Source organism: Neomonachus schauinslandi, chromosome 7 (assembly GCF_002201575.2).
Source record: "Neomonachus schauinslandi chromosome 7, ASM220157v2, whole genome shotgun sequence".
Classification (NCBI taxonomy): Eukaryota; Metazoa; Chordata; class Mammalia; order Carnivora; family Phocidae; genus Neomonachus; species Neomonachus schauinslandi.
The window spans coordinates 142216656-142238415 of record NC_058409.1 but is presented as its reverse complement, the minus strand read 5'-3'; the positions used below and the strand labels follow the sequence as shown (position 1 = coordinate 142238415).

At 44.7% G+C, this 21760-nt stretch overlaps 1 protein-coding gene across 1 annotated transcript in view; it reads right to left on the bottom strand.

Annotated features, from left to right (window-relative positions):
• CTNND2 (catenin delta 2) overlaps positions 1-21760 on the bottom strand; it is an 896858-nt gene that overhangs the window by 116619 nt on the left and 758479 nt on the right. The window contains exons 14-15 of the mRNA XM_044916688.1: positions 17482-17599; positions 12300-12485 (exon numbers count right to left, since the gene is read on the bottom strand). Coding sequence (XP_044772623.1) covers positions 12300-12485; positions 17482-17599 — 304 coding nt within the window. The remainder of the gene's footprint in view (positions 1-12299; positions 12486-17481; positions 17600-21760) is intronic.

Below are 21760 nucleotides of genomic sequence, written 5' to 3'. Positions count from 1 at the left end.
TCAGAAATGAATATCTCATGGATGGATGTTGGACATCCCACGAAAGATAATTTTCTATGACAGTGTCACTCAATTTTAACTCTGTAACAAGGACACTCATGGGGGGGGGGGACCTGCTTGTTCTTTGAACCAAAGCCACTTCTAAACCGTTCCGAAATGACTTTGCACATGTGCAAGCGTGAAACCAGCACATTTCTTTTAAATACAAAAAATAACAAAATGGGAAGTGAACAGTCTTGTCACATTGCTCCCTGCTCATGCTTTGAGACGGGCTCATTACACTGGATAAAGCAGGGCTAATACTGGCTTGTCCAGGGAAACCAGCTTGGGGCGCTGAATCTTTCTGTTGGCACAACAGGAAATGGGAAAGTCTTTTTTTTTTTTTTTTTTAAGATTTTATAATTTATTTATTTATTTATTTATTTATTTGAGAGAGAGAGAGAGAGCACGAGCATGAGCAGGGGGAGGGGCAGAGGGAGAAGCAGACTCCCCACTGAGCAGGGAGCCCCATGCAGTACTCGATCCCAGGACCCCGGGGTCATGACCTGAGCCAAAGGCAGACGCTTAACCGACTGAGCCACCCAGGCGCCCTGGAAATGGGAAATTATTTCATGTGTTTCTTTTCCATTGTTTATCGTGTCATCTCCTTTAAACTTTTAAGCTATTGCTTTCATATAAAGATGTGATAATATTCAGAAAAATCAGACTATGCAACTTAGAACTCAAGAGGGATGGCGTTTCTGTCTCCTGCAGGGCGAGCTACCACAACAGCAAGAGGCTCACAGAAGCAGTATTTACATGCTCATTACAAAACGTGAGGGCCAGCCAAACTCGAAGAGCAGCAAGAAGCAGCTGTGTATCATTTGCTGGGTTTCATCTTGTTCTCCTTTCCTAACTTCTGCCCAATAAAATAGGATAAATGGCTATATCAGTACACAATTTTCTTCTGCTCTGACATGTGATCTATGTAGCTCTTAAATACCTTTTATTACAATCCTTTCTTAATGGCTACAGAGAGAATCTGATGAAATAAAAGGAAAACTGATGTGAATACAGATAATCTTTGATGGCAACTAGAAATGGAGTTCAAAGGGGATTCTCTGCTATTTCAGAACGTTGATGGCACCTTGGTATGTCAATATTGGAGAAAAAGAGTTATTTCAAAGCCAGTCAATGTATCTGGCCTTTATCTGGGTACATTATTTCAAACTTTTATTGAGTTAGTAGGGTAAGAATTATCAATTGTCCATGAAAAATAGATTTTCACCACCTATAAAAAGACCAGAAGTCTTCTTGAAGAGAGTGTTAGCATGCTCAACATTATGTTGCCTGGAAAATCAACATCAATAGGACCACAGGGTGAAGGTGACATCAGGATCTGACTTAGGTGGTGAAAATTCTGCACATGCAAACTTTTAGTGCTAAGCTTCTTCTAGAGTAAGGATCCATGAGAAGTCACGGGATATGCAACTTTTTCAGCAAAGCGGACATACGCTATTTATAAATGTAAATGTGAGACACATGTATCCTAAAATTTGAAATGAAGGGACCAGAGCTTTCTCATTTCCATCTTGTAAGGGCACAGCAAGAAGAGAGCTCTCTGTGAAACAGGAAGAGAGCTCTCAACAGACACTGAATCTGTTGGCACCTTGATCTTGGACTTCCAGCCTCCAGAACTGGGAGAAATAAATGTCTGTTGTTTAAACCTCCCAGCCTGTCGTGCTTTGTTATGGTAGCCTGAGCAGACGAAGCAGTAATCACAGTAAGCACTAAGTAAATTCGGTGTAGTAGGGTCCTCGAGCTACTCTACGACCTTTCTGCCATGGAGCTCTCTCTCTTGGGGCAGGCTGTCAGCAAAGCAAGGAGAGAGTCTGGGAAGATTATGTTGACAGTCAATCATAGAGCAAATCAATTGATTTTTGTCACCCCAAATAGTGCCATACTCAATAACATACTATTAGCACTTTTCTTTCCTGGTCTTAAATGTATAACTGTATGACTAACACCAATAAAACAAATCAGTCAACAGTTTGTATCATTCACTTTCTAAAACTGTATTGAATTGAAAATAGGTATATTCTCTGTTCAAGAAGGAAATGCTCAAAGCTTTTCGGAAAGGAAGAGGATACAAGCCTCCATGTTGGAAGCCTAGGAGCTGCCAAATTCTGGACATGACACTTTCTGCTTTGGTCAGAGTCAGGGGGGAGAGAGATGCTGGCCACGGGTAAGAAATGTCTGCTTGGGAGGAAAGTTACACATGTGTGGGACTGTGTTTAATGTGTGGCTAAAAAAAAAAAAAAAAAAAAAACCCAACTAGAAAAAAGTCTTCTTTGGACTTGTTTTTATTTCTTTTGCTTCCCCACACAGGTTACATTCTATGTAAAAGATTTCTTAGTTGGCTTGAGGATGGAAGAGTGGAAGCCATTTTTCTCCTTATATGAAGAGAAAGATGTAAGTTAGGGACAAAAATCAGACAGTTCCCAAACCAGAAAGTAAAGATGCCCATACACCAAGAGACTTGGTAAACATGGGCTTCTTTTGGGGATGGTGGCTCACGGAGTGCTTGAATTATTGCACTCATAAAAGCCCCTACTAGTGAGAAGAATTAACAAGAGACTCTCAGCTCTTCCCCTGCACTGGGTTTACACCTCCGTCCCTGGGCTGGGTACCATGGAGATGCAGAGAAGGAGTGTTCCCCAAATCCAGGGGAAGGATCTACAGCCCAGAGGTGCTGAGCGACCCAGGCTTCTCTCACTGAAGTCGCAGCCATGCAAGCCATGTAAGAAGAGCTTCTCTGGCTCAGCTGTGTCTTCAGAACACACTGCCCATATTTCTCTACCAGTGAGGGGACATCACTGTCATTATCCCATGTGCAGGCTGTTCGTTTTTAAGGGGTTTTGGTGAAATAAACAACAGACCAAGGAAACTGAAAGATAAAGGGTGTGGATCTGGGATCAGGGACACATTCACCTTTAAAATCCCACTCTTCCCTCCCAGCTGAAGTTGCATCTTGCACCATGTCAGAAGAGAAGATGGTTTGAAGATGGGAATAGTCAAGAATGTTTTCTCACACAGGGCTTGGTTTAATCAGGGTGCAGTCCGTACTACATCCTTTAAAAAGCAACAACATACACACAAGTCCATCCTGTCTGCCATCTTGGCTTGGCTTGGTTTGAACAGCGGAGATTTTCCTTTTACAGAGTTTCATTATCACTTCCAGCTTTTTTGAGGATGAGGGAAAGGGAGGCAGGGAATAAAAGTGATGAAGACCCTCTGAGCAGCTATAAAAAGCCAGGAGTGAGATGATTCTTGTGTTGACTCTTGGGAATTTTGAAGAAGAGGGTAGCTCAGGTGTGTAAGTCCCCTAGGTGCTATTTAGAGGACGTCAACAACAAGGGGGCTGAGCCCTTGCAAAGAGGGGACAGAGGTGGTGGCCAACGAGCTGTATTTATGTGGCACACATTGTCTCTAGGCTCTCCTTGAAGAAGATATGAAGGGTTTTGCATTTGAGAGATTGTAAACCTGTGTTAAAGAGGCAGGATATATTTTCTGAATCAAGGATCAGAATAAAAGAGATTCAGGGAAAGCCTTGCTGATTCATCTCTGTGGGTGTGGAGCCAAGGGGCACACATCCCTCAGGAAGAGGTGGGAGGGAGGCCAGTGATGCTGCCTACCCTAGGGACTGGCACAATGAGGCCACTGTGCTGTGCCCCACAGACTAGTGTAACCAAGGCTGGTCCATACCACCAGGCTTGCCTGCCCTTTCTCCCAGTCATTGCAATGGAACCAACCAGAACACCACTAACATCCCTCTAGAACTCTCTCTGTTCCTAACTTCTCATCCACATCTCGGGAAACTTGGTCCAGGAATCTCTCCATTACCTACCTTTTACTTATTTTTTCCATTACCTACCTTTTAAAGGAGCTCTGTCCTTGACATGCCAACCCCCCTCAGGTAATCCCATAGTCTTGTTTGTTTATATCTTTGATGATACATCCTTCAAAGCCAGGCTAATACAGTGAATCTCTACTGAAGGGATTTTATCATCCAAGGTGACAACCAGCAATGTTGGAGACATTGTTGACTGTCACAACTGGGGGAGGTACTATCGGCATCTACTGGGTAGAAGGCAGGAATGCTGATAGAATCCTACAATGCACAGGACAGCCCCCACAACAGAGAATTATCCTGCTCAAAATGTCAAGAGTGGCAAGGCTGAGAAACCCTGATCTAGTAGTATAAAACACAGAATATTTTTTTTGAAGATTTATTTATTTATTTTAGAGAGAGAAAGAGAGGAGGAGGTGAGGCAGAGGGAGAGGGAGAGAGAGAATCCCAAGCAGACTCCCCACTGAATGCAGAGCCCCGCGTCGGGCTCGGTCCCATGACCCTGGGACCATGACCTGAGCCGAAATCAAGAGTCGGAGGCCTAACCAACAGAGCCGACCAGGCACTGAGTATTTATTGATGGCATGAAGCACTGCATGGTAAAATGTCAGTAAGGAAAATAAATGGGAAGCCTACATCGGAGTTTTAAGTCTGTAAAGCCACTGAAAGTAAAAGAACAGCATTTTTAGGTGATGGGATATATTTATAGGAGAGGTGCAGCAGTACGAGGAGAATCTCATTCATTCATAGGCAGTGACCAAGGAGAGTCGCTGCACAAACAAGGACGACCATGATCTTGCAGGCTTGTGTGACTTGTTGCTTTGAGGACATGAAATATCATGTCTTGAGTCACCAAGCTCCTGGCATATGGTGAGGTGAAGGCACAATGAGGCCAGCCATAAGGAATGAGCAGCAGCTCATATAAGCAGATGGTTGGTAAAGAAATGGTATTAAGCATCGAAAGAAAAAGCATGTTTACTAATAAAATGGAAGCTGGAAGAAAGGCAACCTGTGATATTAAGAAATGAGAATAAAAAGCACCAAGAATGCCACGAAGGGCAGATCCATCCGTGATGATAAATTGAAATCAGCTGTCACTGCCACCCAGCGTGATTAAGACAAAACCTGGCTTACGTACCCAGATTCATTTGGTCTCGAGAGTTCACTTTTAAGAATTTCTCTTTGAAGAGTGATTAAGGGCGTGGGTGAGATTTAGCTACGCAAGTTTATTACAGTTTACATTAGTTAAGAGTTGGAAGCAACCACATTTTCTGATCATCAGGGACTGGTTCACACATCACAGTACACCCCTACGGTGAGATTCCTGGCAGCCCTCTCTTCATTCTGCTGGCGACAATTTGCTGGCAAGGAAAAAGGTCATGCTGAGTCACGGGATTAACTATTGGACAACAACATGCAGAGTGAGACGAGTGGGTGTCACGCCCACACCTGTCTCCCCATCCGTGCTGTGCCAAGGTGGGTGGTGGGGGCGGTCACCGAGGGCAGGTAATCAGGGGCTGCACTGTTGGCAGAGAATTTGCCAACAGTGAAATAAATAAAAGCAAACTTTTCATCACTGTGTGCAGACAACTCTCAACAATTTCAGGAATAAAAGATTCCCCCTCACAGGGACAGAAAGCTCTTGCTGCACCCCCTGAGATATACCACTGTGCCCCCTTTTCCTTAGTTAAAATGCCCTGGGGTCATGGTTGGCCCACAGATATGCTACACTTCCCGCCCCCCTTGCACTTTGGGTTTTAACATGACCCGATACAGACCACGGGGGTTGGGGGGGGGGAAGGACACTCCCTCCCCCCCGTCTTCTTTGTGCCTTTTCTGCTCCTGGACGATGGACATGAAGAGCCATCATGGACCATGAGAAGGAGGAATTCTGCCAAAGAGGAGAACACAATAGATCTCAGAGCCTCTGCGGACTACAGATATGGGCTGCCAGCAGCATCGACCTTCACATCAGCGGGAAGGACACTTATCTACTCTCAGGACCCTTACAAACTCTAAGAGTTTGGCTGTCTGACATGCTCCCTAACTCATACTCACATCAATGTAGTCAACCTGTATTTTGAAGGGTTAAACAAAGCTGTGCATAAAAATGGAGAGAGAAGATCTGAAAGGATATCTGCCTGGTATGAACTGCAATAGTGGCACTGTCTAGGAGGGGGGTGGTGGAGGTGTGTGCATCCCTTCCGTCTCGTAGCTTATTCCTATTTTACTCATATATAATTTACATGTTATACACACATGTATGTACATGCATATTTATATTTGCTTATAATTAACATCCATTTTGTCCAAAATAAAGAGAAACTTCTTTAAAATTCCAATCTCCAGTGTGATTTAAACTAGCAAGAAAATTCATTTGTGCACTTTGGGATATTGATCACTATTGAGTGTCAGAGTCACGTTTCTGGGCCAACAGCATCCACATGATGCAGTGTGATGCCCACGAAGAAGTGATACCAGATAGAAAGTCCTGAAAATCCCAGGACACCTTTCAGGCAACGGGATTTCGTGACATCTAATACCATTTATGTGTCATGTGTTAACACCTTCAGGGCATGATCAAAAGTATTGCTTCTCCAAGGGAACTTTGAGACACACCTGTATGCACTTGTTGACATGAAACCCAAGTTCATGATACAGAATGTTTGTTAGGTTTGGTGGTCCTTGCAGATGCAGAATATTGACTAACATAATAAAATGCAGCACTGTCAGGAGAAGCTGGATAGCAGTTTGAACCAAAAATGGAAAAGAGAAGGTCTACAGAATACTCTTGGCTCACAGCGGCTCCTGGAGGCAAAGTGTCATCAAGAAAGAAATGGACAAAGCTGGGACAAGTCACAGCTGTGAATATCTACTCGAAATACCTCCCCAGCTAGTGGTAGAGGCTGCCAAGGACCCAAAACTGAGTGTCACTCAGCATAGCTGGTTCTGGGTGTTGGGCTAGAAGTCAATGACAGAAACCAGATTCACCCAGTGCTTCCCCTCAGCAGATTCCCTCTCTGTGGGAGTCAGCTGCTACAGTAGATCAGCACTAGAGGGGAAGTTCAATAAAACCAGGTGAGAGTAGATTAGAGGATGAGTAATTCTTTACTTGGAAGAAGTCTTGGAAGGATGGAGGTGATGTTTTATTTGGTCTTAGAGGATAATCTTCTAAGTGGCAGAAGGGGAGGAGAAGGACGGACAGAGGAAGAGCATGAACAAAATCTCAGAGGCTGGCCTGTGGGACAAAGGATGGGCCAGGAAAGCGTGCAGGTGGACACCCCTGGAGGTTCTGCCAAGACATGTCTATTATCAGGTAAAAATAAGAGGGCATTAAATCATGTTATGCAGAATCCCATTACTATTGTTCTTGTGTCTAAAATATCATGGTGATATCATAAATGAAACTTCCTGCCGTTCCATGCATTTGGCATCTACAACGTAAGCAAGAGGTGGAAAAGAGCAATAATGCCCACTCTTAAATTGACCACAACTCACTAAACTGTGAAACAAAGATGATCGGGAGAGAGAAAGTCTATCATATGAAAATATCAGAAGAGAATCATCTTTGAATTCTGGTAGGTTAAATGTCCTCACCCATGTGGACACATATATATCCACACGAACTAAAAAATTCACAAGCGATATTCAAGCAGAAAAGAGAAGTTCTGAGTTCTAGGGCATCTCACTTGTCTTGCTTTGTTCTTTCTTTTTTTCTCAGCAGTTTCTCTGCACTGTCAAGTTCACACTGAGGGGTCTGGAAGGCTCAGGTCAGCTCTGGCCAGCAGCCAGTATTCTTTACCTCAAATCCACTTTTGAGTACCACCAATCCCAGGATATCATCCCAGGAACCTTGGCCATATCCCAAATTGAAAAACACAAGATGCTTGTTTCTACAAAAGGTGGAAAAGTAAATACAGCAATTTTGTCTACTTGCATTTCCCTGGACCCCAATCTTCTGGTTGCTGTCCCTGTCCCCACTGTGCCCAGTGACTGGCACAGAGCCTGCTAGAAGGTGGTGGAGCCCCTGACAGGTGAGATGCGCCTCTTGGCACGTGCCGTGTAGACTGTTTGGTGGGGCGGGGGTAGGGTTCTGCCTGAAAAGGGCTAGAGAGACCAGCAATTTCTTATAATTTGGCAACAGGCACTGAACGCGGAGTCAGAAATTAATAAATTTGCAAAGCCATTTTGGATCAGAATATGATGCCCAGAAATGTTAAATACTTCTACACTCCAGGGCTCATAGTCTGATGGTTCCAGCAACAATTTCTTTCTTTCTTTCTTCTTCTTTTTTTTTTAAAGATGTTATTTATTTATTTGAGAGAGAGCTCGCACATGCACGCAAGTGGGGGGAGGGAGAGGGACAAGCAGATTCCTCACCGAGCATGGAGCCCCATGCTGGGCTCGATCTTGTGACCCTGAGATCATGACCTGAGCTGAAATCAAGAGCCAGACGCTTAACTGACTGAGCCACCCAGGTGCCCTAATAGCAACCATTTCTTGAAATAAGAGCATGAATGAAGCATATCTTTGTATCAGGTATTTTCTTGCTTTATTCCAATTAAGGATCTAAAGGATAAAGCCTCTGAGATTTTTACTGTAACTAAATCTGTCCTTTGCAGTATCATAGCATTTTCCTCAGGTATAGAGTAACAACGCCAAAGGCGGGAGTCAACATACATTTCTGGGATACAGCAAGCTCCAGAGGCAATCATTAAACCAATTACGATTTTTATCACTTTGACTTCCTGGTAAAATCTCTGGCTCCTCTGTCCTAGGAAGTATGTGTTGTGGATTAGACAACCTTCTCGTATACCTTTCTTTGGGCATCTTAAAGAGAAGAAAACGAATACATTCCTATAAGCAAACATTGACTTAATCAGTTCATGCTTTCTAAAATATTATTTTCTAAATGGTATTTGAAAAGATTACAAATGTAATGCCTATTAGAAAATTTGTAAATATGCCAAGTACAAAGAATCACTATCCTCTGTCTTTGATGTTACTGTACTTTCTCTAGAAACACATACGTATATATACAGATACAAATAGATAAAAATATACATATTTTATATTTGCATGTGACACACATTTTGCGAAATCAGTCAGGTTTTATCTATGTCATATCTATAACTCTCTATATGCACCCTTGTTTTTCTATTATTTTTCTTCACTTTGTATTATATATTCTCTCTAATCACTATACATTCTTTGAAAACCTGACTTTATGAGCAACGGAGATTCCAGAGAATGGATATCTGACCATCTTTAAAGCTGTAAACCTAGAACTTTCCAGAAGCTTCTAGGTGAGTTAAGTCAGTCTGCAGGCTCTGAAGGCAAAGATGGGGATGCTTTGTCTTAGGCCTGGGGACATTTCCATTTCTGACCTTGTTGCAACCCATTAACAGTGATGAATTAGGGCCTTGGTTCCTCCTCTCACTTGAGACAGCTGGCCTTTAATTACTTTAGACTATTCGGAATGGCTGCCTGCATTCCGGGAAGTGCAAACCACATTCCTCAGGGTGAAGCTGGAGCTCTCTGTGGAGACCCCAGGCTGGCGCAAATGCCCATCCTTCCCAGCAGGTGGCGCTATCTAGATTCAGTTCTCTCTAGGGGACCAGTCGCCAGGCTGGGAGGGCTGCCAAGCGGATGGGCCCACCTTATCCTATCTGCCCCTTCATGTCTCATGCTCTCCTCCCCATCTCCAGACCTTTCAGCTGTGCCTCCCTTCCACCGGTTTTAAGTGCAAGATGGTTTTTACTCTTGACTTTTTAAATATACTGACCTTGACAGACATACGAAATGAGTTGCAAACAAGCATAACTACTATCTGTTTACATTAAAATCTTTCATAAAATATGTTTGTACTATATTAGAGCACAGTTAAAAGTCTTTTACAAAACTATCACTTGACTGAAACCATAACTTTGAAGTTTCTTTATAAACAACAATGTTCTACTGTATTTTAATATGGTTGTTTCAGCAAAACTTTCTTCAAGAAATCCTTTTTGTTTCCTTAAGGAATATCCTCAGAAAAACATGGGACAAATGACCCTCATAAATCTTCACTTAGACTTTTGGCAAAAATGATAAAACTGTATTAATCTCTTCATCTTACTCAACTTAGAAAATAGCTCATCAATGTCATAAAATATGGTTCAAAAATACAACATTCTAAGGTGGGAAGTTGTTCATCATAAGGTTCTATGGAAGCAGCTAAACAGCTTGAAAGGAGGGCTGCCTTTTGGGGGGAAGTCCATGAATATTCTCTTCTGACTCCTGGCTTCTCCAGACCCAATCAGTACCTAATCTCACCTGTCACTTGAAGGGCTTTAAGCCACGTGAGCACACCTTGCCAGAGTTGGAAAAAGGGTTGAGGGTTTGGGGCCAACTCCTACTGATGGGACACCAGTGACAGGTGTGGAGGTCATCAGAAGGATGCTCTTCAGAGTTCAAGCAACAGACTAGAGAAAAAACCTTGAAGTCAGAGTGAATTCAAGCTCAGTTCAAAGGTTTGCTTTTGTTTTTTTAAACCAAGGCTAACGTGTTAATACAATTTCCCAAATCTGCATTCCAAAGTTGCCTGGGGCCCATCCCAGAGGTTCTGAGTCTGTAGGTGGTGGGTGAGACCCCGGGGGCTTATGATCACTGGATAGATTGGGAAGCACCACATTCCTGCCCATATGCTGTTTTCAAACTTTATTACGCTCATTCACTTTCCGGGATGAAGCAGTGAAGGGACAGGGCCCTCTGGGACACGGTAATGCAGCAGGAAATCATAAGAAGGACCCATTCATTATACCTTTGTTAGGCCATTTATCACTTATTTGATATTTAAAAAGTTCAGAAGCCATCATGGTCTGGGTAGTACTGGGAAGGAAAACTGAGGTATCTGCCATTATTTGGTACCATGCCTGACACATAGTAGGCATTCAAGACATACCTGCTAGTTAACCATTGCATTCACCTGATGGGAGGTTTTTAGGTGGCTGCATTAAGACCTATGGCTCAATGCTCTTAAAAGGCTTGGGGAGACAGTGGACACAGAGCACTGATCCATGACAGGAGAGAAAGCAGGGTTGGGAACTTCTCAGGGTGGATGATTACCATCAAAAAGGCAAGCAGCATGTATTTTTTAAATTATAGTGTGTTTATGCTGGAACATACGGATCTAGAAGTTGTAGATATTCCTGGAGCAGCCCTCAGGGGCCACAAACAGCAAGAGAACTAGAGCCTAAAAAATGCAAACACTGGCGCATTCACGTTAAATTTGGGAAATACATTTAAGAATGCATTCCCATGAATGCTTACTCCAAACAAAATAGCTTCTCTAATCCTTCTTCAAAGCAAAATGATTCTGAAAATACTTTGAAAAATGATGTGCTGTGATCTGACCAGATACTTCTGCATATTGATTTTGAGTCAAAACCTGCTAGGAGAGAGTGTTGGGAGTTCTGTCCTGCCTGCCTAGTGGTTCACTTCTGAGGACAGCCAGATCTTGGGTCTGTACGACCCTTAGCCGCTCGGATATGACCCTGGTGTCCAGGGGGAGTCTGGACACATGATCACACTGTCCAGACCACAGTGAGATGGGACAACCTCGGTAGCAGGAGTTTCGGGGGCCGGCAGGTACCACACACTACTCTCTTCCCTGGGGGGCCCAGTGGGTGAAGGATTCTGCCTCCCAGGGGCTCCCGGGGAGAGGGCTGGAGGCTGTCTTGATTCCACCAAGGCCAAGAGTGGCTGCCTATTGGCCTTTACTTCACTGCAGGCAGCCTACTTACAGCAGCTCGAGGTAAAGTCCATCCGTTTTGAAGAGACCGCTCCAGCTGGACAGCTTTCTGAATTTATCAGAATTGTCCCCCAAGGCCAAGCTCCTAATGTCATTCTGTTGGGGAACTGTGAGTCTGAGCGCCCCTCCACCATTTCTAACAATAAATGCAAGATTACACATCGAAATGTTTCAAAACATGCAATGAACTATGTGTTGGGTTTTTGTGCGTTTCTGCTCAGCTTCCCTTCTGATGCCACACCCACTGTGTGCATCTGTACCACCTGCAAGGCACCCCGCCTGTCCCCGGTGAGGACCTCCATCAATGTGCACATTGACACACAGAAGAATCAGCACCCAGGGCGGACTCTACAAGCTGGGACCTTAGAGCCTGCCCAGGACCCACGAGACTCTCTTTTTCAAAGTTCCTATCTGGGCTGGGCTGCAGGACATGGGGGAAGTCATGTGATGCTCCCCCGTCTGAGCCGTGAAAGCCCCACGGAAAAACTGGGCAGATGCGTGAGTGATTTTACCAGGCACAGAATGTACAGAGCCCCGTACCTATCTGTGCAGAAGAAATACTAATGCTGCCATTAGGGAAGGGGATCACTGCATGCAGCTATGAGTCGCCGGCATTACCTGATCTTGGGATTTCTTTTTCTTTTTCTTCTTGCCCCAGCACCCGGAACTCTCTGCGTCTTTGCCGTTGGCCTCCCCACAGAGCAGCCCGTCCAGCTCATCAGTGCCCATGTGCTGTCCCTGAGAAGTTTCTGCTGCCAGCCGGTACGACAGGTTCCTTAAAATGCACACACAGTTTTCAACGGTCTGGAGAGAACCCAAAAAAAAAAAAAAAAAAGGAAAGGAAACCAAGGAGGAATGAATAAAAACTAACCAGCACTCCTTCTCCACCCGAGAAAGCAGTCATTTCCACATCCCCGATTCTTTCCGGACACATTTAGCTGCTGGCTCCTTAAAGGCTCCCTTGACAGCCACAGTGGAAAGAATTGAGAGAAGCCCAAGAAGGTCTTAAAACCTCTTCTTATCCACGCTAGTTACTTTTATAAACAACTGTCATTGTTGACTGAAGTTCACTGGGGAGAGGAAAAGAATCCACAACCTGGGAGAGGTCCCATATATGGCCCACGCACGCACCGCTCCCACCTGGGGAATGGGGCTCAGAATCATCGAGAGCGTGGATACTCACATTCCCATCAGCTCCAGGAGGGAGACCCCAGTATTTCCCACCTACCAGGGCATTTTCTGGGAGTAAAATGAGGTAAGAGATATAAAGCTGGGGGGTCCCAGGCAAACCGAGTGCTGGGATCACCTGGGGGCATAGATGTTTCCATGCTACTGATTTGTTTGGAGATAGCTGGTGTTCCTGTTTTCTTAGCGTCGGGGTTAACCAGTGCTTGAGGACACACATTGTGTGGCTAGACACCTGAAAGGCCCTTGATCTCTGTCTATTGGCTGTGTGATTTGGACAATATACCCAACCTCTCTCTGACTCAGTAACTTCCTCTGTAAGATGGTCATAGTAGATACATACATACTACTATGTATCCTGTGTGTATCTGGATAGTCAAGTATGGATGAGCAGGTGGTCCCCTGCCCCCAGGATGTCCACATCAACCTCTGTAAGCTGTGAAAAGGTTGGGTTATCTGGCCAGGGCGAATGGAGGTTGCAGATAGACCTCATCAGCTGACCTTTAGCTGGGGAGATTGTCCTGGATTATCCCGGTGGGCCCATGTAACCAGGAGGGTCCTATAAGGGAGAGGAGGTGGCAGAAGTGGTGAAGTGAAGTGGTGTGAGAAGGTGTGACCTCTCATTGCTGGATTTGAAGATGGAAGAAAGGGCCACAAGCCAAGGAACTGTGGGCACCTCTAGAAGCTGGGAAAGACAAGAAAACTGGTTCTCCCCTGAGCTTCCAGAAGGAACACAGCCCTGGCAACATACTGATTTTAGCCCAACAAGACCCATTTGGGCCTCCTGACCTGTAAAACAGTAAGATAATCAATGCCTGTTGTTTTAAGCCACCATGTTTGTGGTAATTTGCTGGAGCAGCAATGGGAAACCAATCCAGTACGTGCGTGCTGAGAAGAGTGCCTGGCCCCGAGTAAACACTATCCGAGCGTTCAGACTGGGAACAGTGGTGCAGCACCATCGGCAAGTCCAGAGCACGGACCTAGAACCAGCGAGCCTAGATTTGAGTCCTGGCTCTGCCATTTCAGGGGCTGTGTGACCTTGGGCCAAGTGCTTAATCGCTCTGTGCTTCCATTTCCTCCCAAAGACCCTTCCTCTGAAATATCACCATATTGGAGCCTAGGTTTCACCCATGAACTTCGGATCAACCTTTTAACCTTTGCCCTGCATTTGATGAACGGTGGGAAGAGAAAAAATACACCCAATTTTTTTTTTTTAATAAAACAAAATCATGATTGGGGAGAAAAATTGAATGGAGTTAGGTTTTATTTTTAAAAGCGTGCCAACTTGGCTATGGCTTCTCAGGCACCTGCGTGTGCACCAGCGTTTGAGACAGGGACCATGGTTCCATTTCACAGATGAAGGGGATCTACCTCCCCAGCAGATAGGGCCACTTCTCTCTAGTCTTGGGTCGGGTGGGGGCCGCACTGCTCCCCCCTCCCAGGACAGGAATCTGGGCAAAGGCTGTGGGTGTGTCTTTGACTCAACTATGGGGGACATGACAATCAACCAGGAAAACCCGTTTTCAGGATCTGTCTCTGGAGCCTTTGCCATTCCAGACCTTTCTTGTCAGCTTTTCAAGGTTTCATGGCTGCTAATCCCACAGGCTTTGAGTCAACTTGATTATCTATTTCAAGCATCCTCTCAGCATCAAAAAAGGAACCTGCATGAAAGCAGGTAAACACAGGACGATGCATGAAAGAGAGAAAAGTCTCTCCCTGAAAGGAAAATGTTATGGCATAAGTCAGAACGATTTTTAAATCAGCTCAAACTGATTTTTCTTACATCAAAGACTTGGGATATTCAACTTCTTTCTCATCCTGCTGTTCATCTTCCCCAGGGGCATCTCCGTGCCTCTGTTTAACAAATGAATACCAGGGAACACATCCCCGGTAGTTTCCAGAAATGTTTTCTAATCTACCTGTGGCTGGGGGATGATGTGGGACAATTCTGGAGGGGAGAGAAAGCAGGGTTGGCAGAAGGAGAGGGTACAGAGGAGAGGGTGGGATGGGGCAAGGGAGTCACCGGGACTGACCTGGTCTCTCTAGCCAGGCTTGGTGTGGATGGGTCACTCATTCAAGCTCTTCTCTCTAAGGGAGTGGGGAAAGAGGATAGAAAAAAAAAAGGCGGCTACTGCCCTTCTCTGGGTTACCAGCAGAAGGCATGTGGCAGCTGGTGGCTCCGCTTTTGACATCTACTGCTGTCCACCAGTGCTTTTAGCCACTCCTCTTGGCCACAAGGGTCATTTTGACTCCTTATTTTCTATTAGAAAGGGCTAATGTGGAAGTTGTCTGTGGATTGCGCTACCATAGGGTACCCATTCAACAAACTGTCCCAATTGCAGGCACCAAGCTGAGAGCTTGCATGGATTCCAGGCCCTTTTATGCATTAACTCCTTCCCTCTCTACCTTGTCCCTGTGAAAGCTCAAAGGGGACCAGGCAGAGGGCCAAGTAGGACGCTGCGGGACCACAACACGGTAAAGCTCCGTGGCACGTTCTGGACGGCCAGGCACTGCTAAGTCCCTTGTGGCATCTGATCCGTTCAGAAGCTACGACGAGCCTCCTCGTCATGAAGTCGGGGGTACTCAGGGACAGTCCTCTAGTGAGCGGGAGCTGGAGGGGGAGCATCTACACTGGCTTGGTGCTCTTGAGGCTTCAGCGGAAATAGCCGTGTCTTCTCATTGCCGCCCTCAACACTCCTCATGGTTCCAGGTTCCTCTTTTGAATACAACGTGGACATTAAAAGAGGGGATCTCCCAGGGGCTCCAGGGATCTAGCCATCTGCCATGTCAGCAAAGAGGTGTGGGGGCTCATAGCACTTTGCTTTGGGACCATCCTGCTAAAGCCTACCTTCCCACCAAGTGCTGGCATGGGCACGTGGCCAAGGCAAGAGGCTGTGGACTCTGCTTTTAATTTCAACTGCAAGGCGCAGACAGTCTTAAAGCTCTTTTTTGTATCCATTATGGTAGGAGGCTTCGTGTCCTGATGCTGTAGTCTTTACTGCTCTGAATGTGGAGATCCTGGGCACGGCAGACTTTGTGAATTACCTCCGGCGGCTCGTTTAAAAATCGCTGGTCTATTATATTAACAGGCATCGATAAATACTCAAGACATCTTGACTGGTCATTTTTTTTAGGGACTTCATTTTCCTATCAATGATATTAAAAGTTCTAAAATGGTTATTAAGGGTCTTTAAGAGAGGGGTTGATTAAATCTTTAGCATCTCATATTCCATCTTTGAAATTGATAACACTTACAGAGTAACTAATGGATGCCCGCATAACTCAGTGATGGTGATCAGATGACAAACCGTGTTCATAACTGCAGCAGACTAGTACTCAAAATGTTGGAGTTCCAGAAGGTATGCGCACCCAGGACTGTGGGGAGTAGGGCTCGGCTATCAGCAATTGTCTCAATTTCTCAGCCCACTCCACGGTGCAGGCAAGGTGGAGAATTGCTAAGTCACTCCCCATGCCTGTTGGTAACTAAGGGGATAAAACCATCCCTACCAGTTCTTTACCTGACTTTATAACTAAATAACATGTGATCGTATTCCTGATCAGAGTCCATTTCAAAGCTGTAGCTAATCTACTGAAGATTAGCTCAGTTGAGGATGCACATCAAATCACCAGATGAACTTTTAAAGGAACACAAGTCTGAGATCAGAGGTGGACATTCCGAGTCAGAGGGCTGGGATGGGGTCTAGGCACATGGCTGTGGTTCACACCAGGACCAGTTCTGCTCCCCTGGGGGACACTGGGCAATGTATGGAGACACTTCTGTTTGTCACCACCAGGAAGGGAGAGGCTATTGGCATCCAGTGGGGAAAGCCCGGGATGCAGCTCAACATCCTACGATGTACAGGACGGCCCCACAACACAGAATAACTGGGCCCAAAACGTCAATAGTGTGGCTATGGAGAAATTCTCATTAAGGTCTTACATTTATCACATGGTGACTTCAAAAGCATCCGTAAAGTCTGTGTTAAATCAAGATATTTTTACTTGACAATTTTACACTTAGATTGAATCAAAACCAATCAAAAGGCAAATTAAGGCAAAACAAAATGCCTCCCACACTGGAAAAGCCCACCTAATTCTATTCTGGCTTATGAACTGAAACACTGACTAGATTCTGAGGATGAACATGTGGACAGTCCCATTTACTTAGATTTTGGCCAAGGTTCTTCAGTCTTCATAAGGCATTTTTAAAATGGCATTGGATACAATTAACATTTGTAAAAAGCTAACTTGTAAGAATACAGAATCATTCAAAGCTCAGATAGTTTTAATATTCCTCTTTCTTTTGAAAGCAGACTTTATAAACTAAAACTGGAAGCTTGTGGGTAATGTGGTGTGTAAACGTTTATATACTCATCTGGTTTGAGTAACTCAAAACACTACATGTTTATTCATTATTAATCGAGGATTGGGTGTCTAGTTCTAGGCGAGGATTAGAAGCCATCTAGAAAACGTTGGATTCCTACAGGGAGACCAAGAGAGATTGCAGAGTGAAGGTATTACGCACAGCATTAGCTCTCTGCTGTTGTTGGCCATTGCTTAGTCCCTTGGGCATCTTTATTCACTAAGATGTTTAATCTATGCAAACACAACAAACCTTGCTGTCGATCTCGCTGCTCCCCAGCGCAGACTGGATCACGTAGAGCAGTGCATCTGTGAGCCCATCACATTCTCGCATCCTCCTGCGAGCCTCCTCTCCAGCTGAACTAACATTCCTGCAAAGCAAAAGGGTGCATCAGCTACCTCCACGGGGGTCCCCAAAAGAACCTTCTTCTGTGCCCACCTCCAGAATATTTACCAAGAACACAGTTTGAATGAGTAGGGATGGCTTGCACAAATGCATCCCACAACCGGCTGAGTTACAGGGATCTGCCATAGAACTTGCAAAATGGAGATACAGATTTCCGAATGTGTCATCTATGAAGGCCCCGTGACCACTGAGAATGGAGACTCTTGAAAAGTCTTCAAGGTTTACTTCATTGACAGTGGAAGAGGGAAACCAGAAGCTCTTTGAATCAAAGGCTTTTTCTTTGAGAAATGTGAAAAGAATGTTTTTTAGAGACAGAGCTTCCATCTTACTGAAGTATTTTAGTGATCTAATTTCACCCGCCTCCAAAATATACCTACCTTGATCCTGCCAGCAGTAAACTTCTAGAAATTTATTCTAAGAACATAGGGAGGGGTTTCTGTGAAAATTTAGTCATTGGGATGCCCACGGCGCCTTTGATGGGCAGGAGTGGCCCAATCTCCTTCCTGTACCGGCGCACGCTGAGCTTAAGCCAGCAGAAGGGGGGACAATCAGGGAAGATGCGGCGGGGAAGCAGAGAGATATTCCACCCCTACAAAACACATGAGACAAGCCTTGTCAAGGGCTGGGGTGCTTTTAGTGACCTGCCACCTGAGAGCACGTTTTCCCTCTCCTACCCAGGGTTAGGATTTGGTTCAGGTAGAGAACTTCTGCAGCAAATCAGAAAACACAGCCTGTTGGAGGGATGCTGGAGGTGAGTTAAGAGAAGGTGTAAAGGGGCTGAAGGAATTTAGAGATGGTGGGGAAGAGTGATCTCTTGAGAAAGATCCTGGTTGGACAATGACTCTCGAGCTTGGCTAGTAGCAGAATCACCTGGAGGAGATTGCCTGGCCCCACTTTGGGAGTTGGATAACTTCCTATTTGGTGATGTTGAGGTTGAGAACTACCACTCCGACTCTGGCTCTAGGGAGAGGGTTCGGTCGGGGAGGGTGGGGCTCTTTGCTGACTGTTGGGTGCTGCCATGTGTCTGAACTCAAGAATCTGCGGCCCTGGGCAGAGCCTGCAGGAGACACTGAACAGAATGAGTCTCAGGGCCACACTGTAAAGACACAAGTGTTTCCCATTTCATTTTCAAAATGTCCTTCAAGGTTACATTTCATTCTATTTTACAGATAAGAACACTGAGGCACAGAGGGCACGGAGGCAGTAAGTGGAGCAGCTAGAACAGAACCGGGTCTGAAGGACAGGAAGGCGAGGCCTCCAGGCTTGACAGGCCACATGGATGCACCACTTTTTTAAGGAATTAAAGGAAAATAGGCCTAACGCTAGAATGCTACTGAACAGAAATGTTCGCTTTGATTATCTAGAAGGTTCTGTAGGGTGTGTTTAAATAAGATCTTTCCGCATTTGAATGGAAGATTGGGAAAGGTTATTCAATTCAAATTCGTATTTTTGGCATTTGCAGATCTTAAAATATAAACAAAATTTCTCAGTTCCTTAGATAGTAGAACTGGGCAAATATTGATGGTATTTTTATGTGAAGTGTTAGGACTCCCCCTGGGGTGGCTAACCCTCATTTCTGACAGGATCTGGGGAGGGAGGAAGAACCAACTTTCTGCAGGAAGAAGCTGTGAGAGTTTTGTTCTAAACCTCTATTATTTTAAACTGGAAGGATGGCCTTTGTGAGAGAGCATTTTTAGACCATCCCTCCTTGAAATGATTTTCACCAGGTCGAGCTTTGTGGCTGTTAGAGTAACAGGCTTGTCAAAAATTCCCATCAGACCTCTTTGGCCAGAAGAATGCTGGATGGCAGTGTGGACCCATGTGTTTAAATCGTGCCTCTGTGCTTTGAAGAGGTCGTGTTTCCAAAGAGAGAATGATGGAATTTAGTCTTGAAAGTGCCTTAGGGGTAAGCTCCTTACACTCTAGTCTAAAATCCTCCACCCTCCTCCCTGGCTGTTGAGCACTCAGTCTTTCTCTTGAGTAGCTTTACGATGATGAGGACGGATTGCAGCCTGATTCACAAATCCACTTCGAAGTGATCAGCCTATGCTCATTGGTAATCAATGAATGGGCAGGGCAACCATGAGAAAGATCAGGAATTCTCAACTTCGTCAACATTACAAGTTGTGAATATTAACCTAAGCAGTTTTCTTTATTCTGTCTGTTTGATTCTAGTCTCCTCCAAAATTAAAAGGTTATTAACTGGCTGCTATATTAAGATGTGGAAGATATCAAGGGCGCCTGACTGGCACAGTCAGTGGAGCAGGCGACTCAATCTCTGCGTTGTGAGTTCGTTTGAGCCCCACGTTGGGTGTAGAGATTACTTAACAATAAAATCTTTAAAAAACGTGTAAGATACTGAGAAATGAGAAAGACTAATAAGTTTGGGTCCCAGTAGAGAAGGAGAAATGAGTGACACACACGCACATACACACACAAACATACACAAGTAAACACACACATACACATACCCCTATGATACAGAGGGGAGGACGGAGTTACCACAGTGTCTGCAGGTATGAAGATGCTCAATACGTATTTTTAAACAGAATGAAGTGTGCACATGTCTCTTAATCAATGGTGTCCTACAAACCCTTTGGGGTTGGGTTCACTTTTAAGCAACTACTCCTGAATTAGGAAACGTATCAGAAGAGTACCCCTGGTTTTTTACACTGTAGGAGAGAAGAGTTTCCTCTTTCTCCTTTCCCCCCACAAAATAAGATCTACTATATTATGCACGCTTCACTGGTTAAAAGTAAAAAAACCAGTAACTTTGTGTGTTGGTCACTGTAACAATTAATTATAACTACGGTCCTAAGGAAGTGACAATGAGCCAGTGTTCGACCTACAAAGATCCTCCCTCCTGTTGCATTTGACAGAGGTGCCCTTCTTGACAGAGGTGATTTTCTCGTCGGATGAGAAACTGGTGCTGCAAAATTCTACACGTAAACACAACGTTACAACAAATACTTGACAGATTATTTATAAAAAGCACAAAGATGGTACAATAGGTTTTCCTTAGAAATAATCTTCATAATCTTGATTGAATTGTCAGTTTACATGTTATTTGGAAATTTCTGCCTACAGTAGTTTCTACGATCTTTTTATCTGATAAAAAATGAGAATTTATTTTTATTTCTTACAATTAAAAGATACAGAATCTCTTATGATCTCTTTTGTTCTAATGTAACTTGTTAAACTGCTTTATTTTCCCTATCTTCAGTGCTGTTTGACATCCCGTTTCTCTGAGCCTCCATCACTCACTGAGCTTATTAAGAACAAATTCAATATATGCAGCTCTCGTAGGATCCCAAGTGGTCCTTGTACCCTACATTCAAGGGAATGAATGCAGCATGTCACACGGAAGACCTCATTTTATGTGTCCCTACTTCGGATGGCCAGGATATGGACAGTGAAACCGCAGAGAAAACCCATGGATGAGGATTTTAGCAATTACTCAACTTGAAATTAGCCTCTCTCTTCTCCGCACTGCCTGTGCTCTCTGAATCTCTCTTACTGGTCACCATTGACTTTGGATTAGAATTATTTAGGCTGTGACCTTCTTGCTGCTTGGGAACCTTCTGGAGGGCAGAGGGCATGTCATTGTTGTTGGTATACCCAGCATGCAGCTGAGTGCCCTACACCACCTAGGTGCTTGGTGCAAGTTGGTTATTACACGTGCATTCAGCTGGACTGGAATTTGGGTGACTGATTTGCCTCTGCCCTCCATACTCACTGGATGATATCAGATGTCTGTTACATCAAGAATGCAGGCTTGCCCCCATCCTGGACTATTCAGGTCAGCCTCAATTTGGGAAGAAAGAAAAAAAAAACCAACTGAACATAGGGTGTGGTATCTAAAGCTTGTATCATATCTCAAACTAAGCAAGTCTGAGCTATCAGCTTTCTTCTGTTGATGATATTGATCACACAGAGTGCGGGAGAGAATGACATGATTTTGTCGTTTGGAGCCAATCAGGTATTACCGAGCTATAGCGATCTTCACCCCAGGCTTGCAGGAAGAGATTTCTGTCTCAGGTTCTCGTCCTCTGCTCTCTGTTACCTCCTCTCCTCTCCGCCCCCCCTGCTCCTTGGCCTTTATGATCTGCCCTCCCCTGCGGTCATC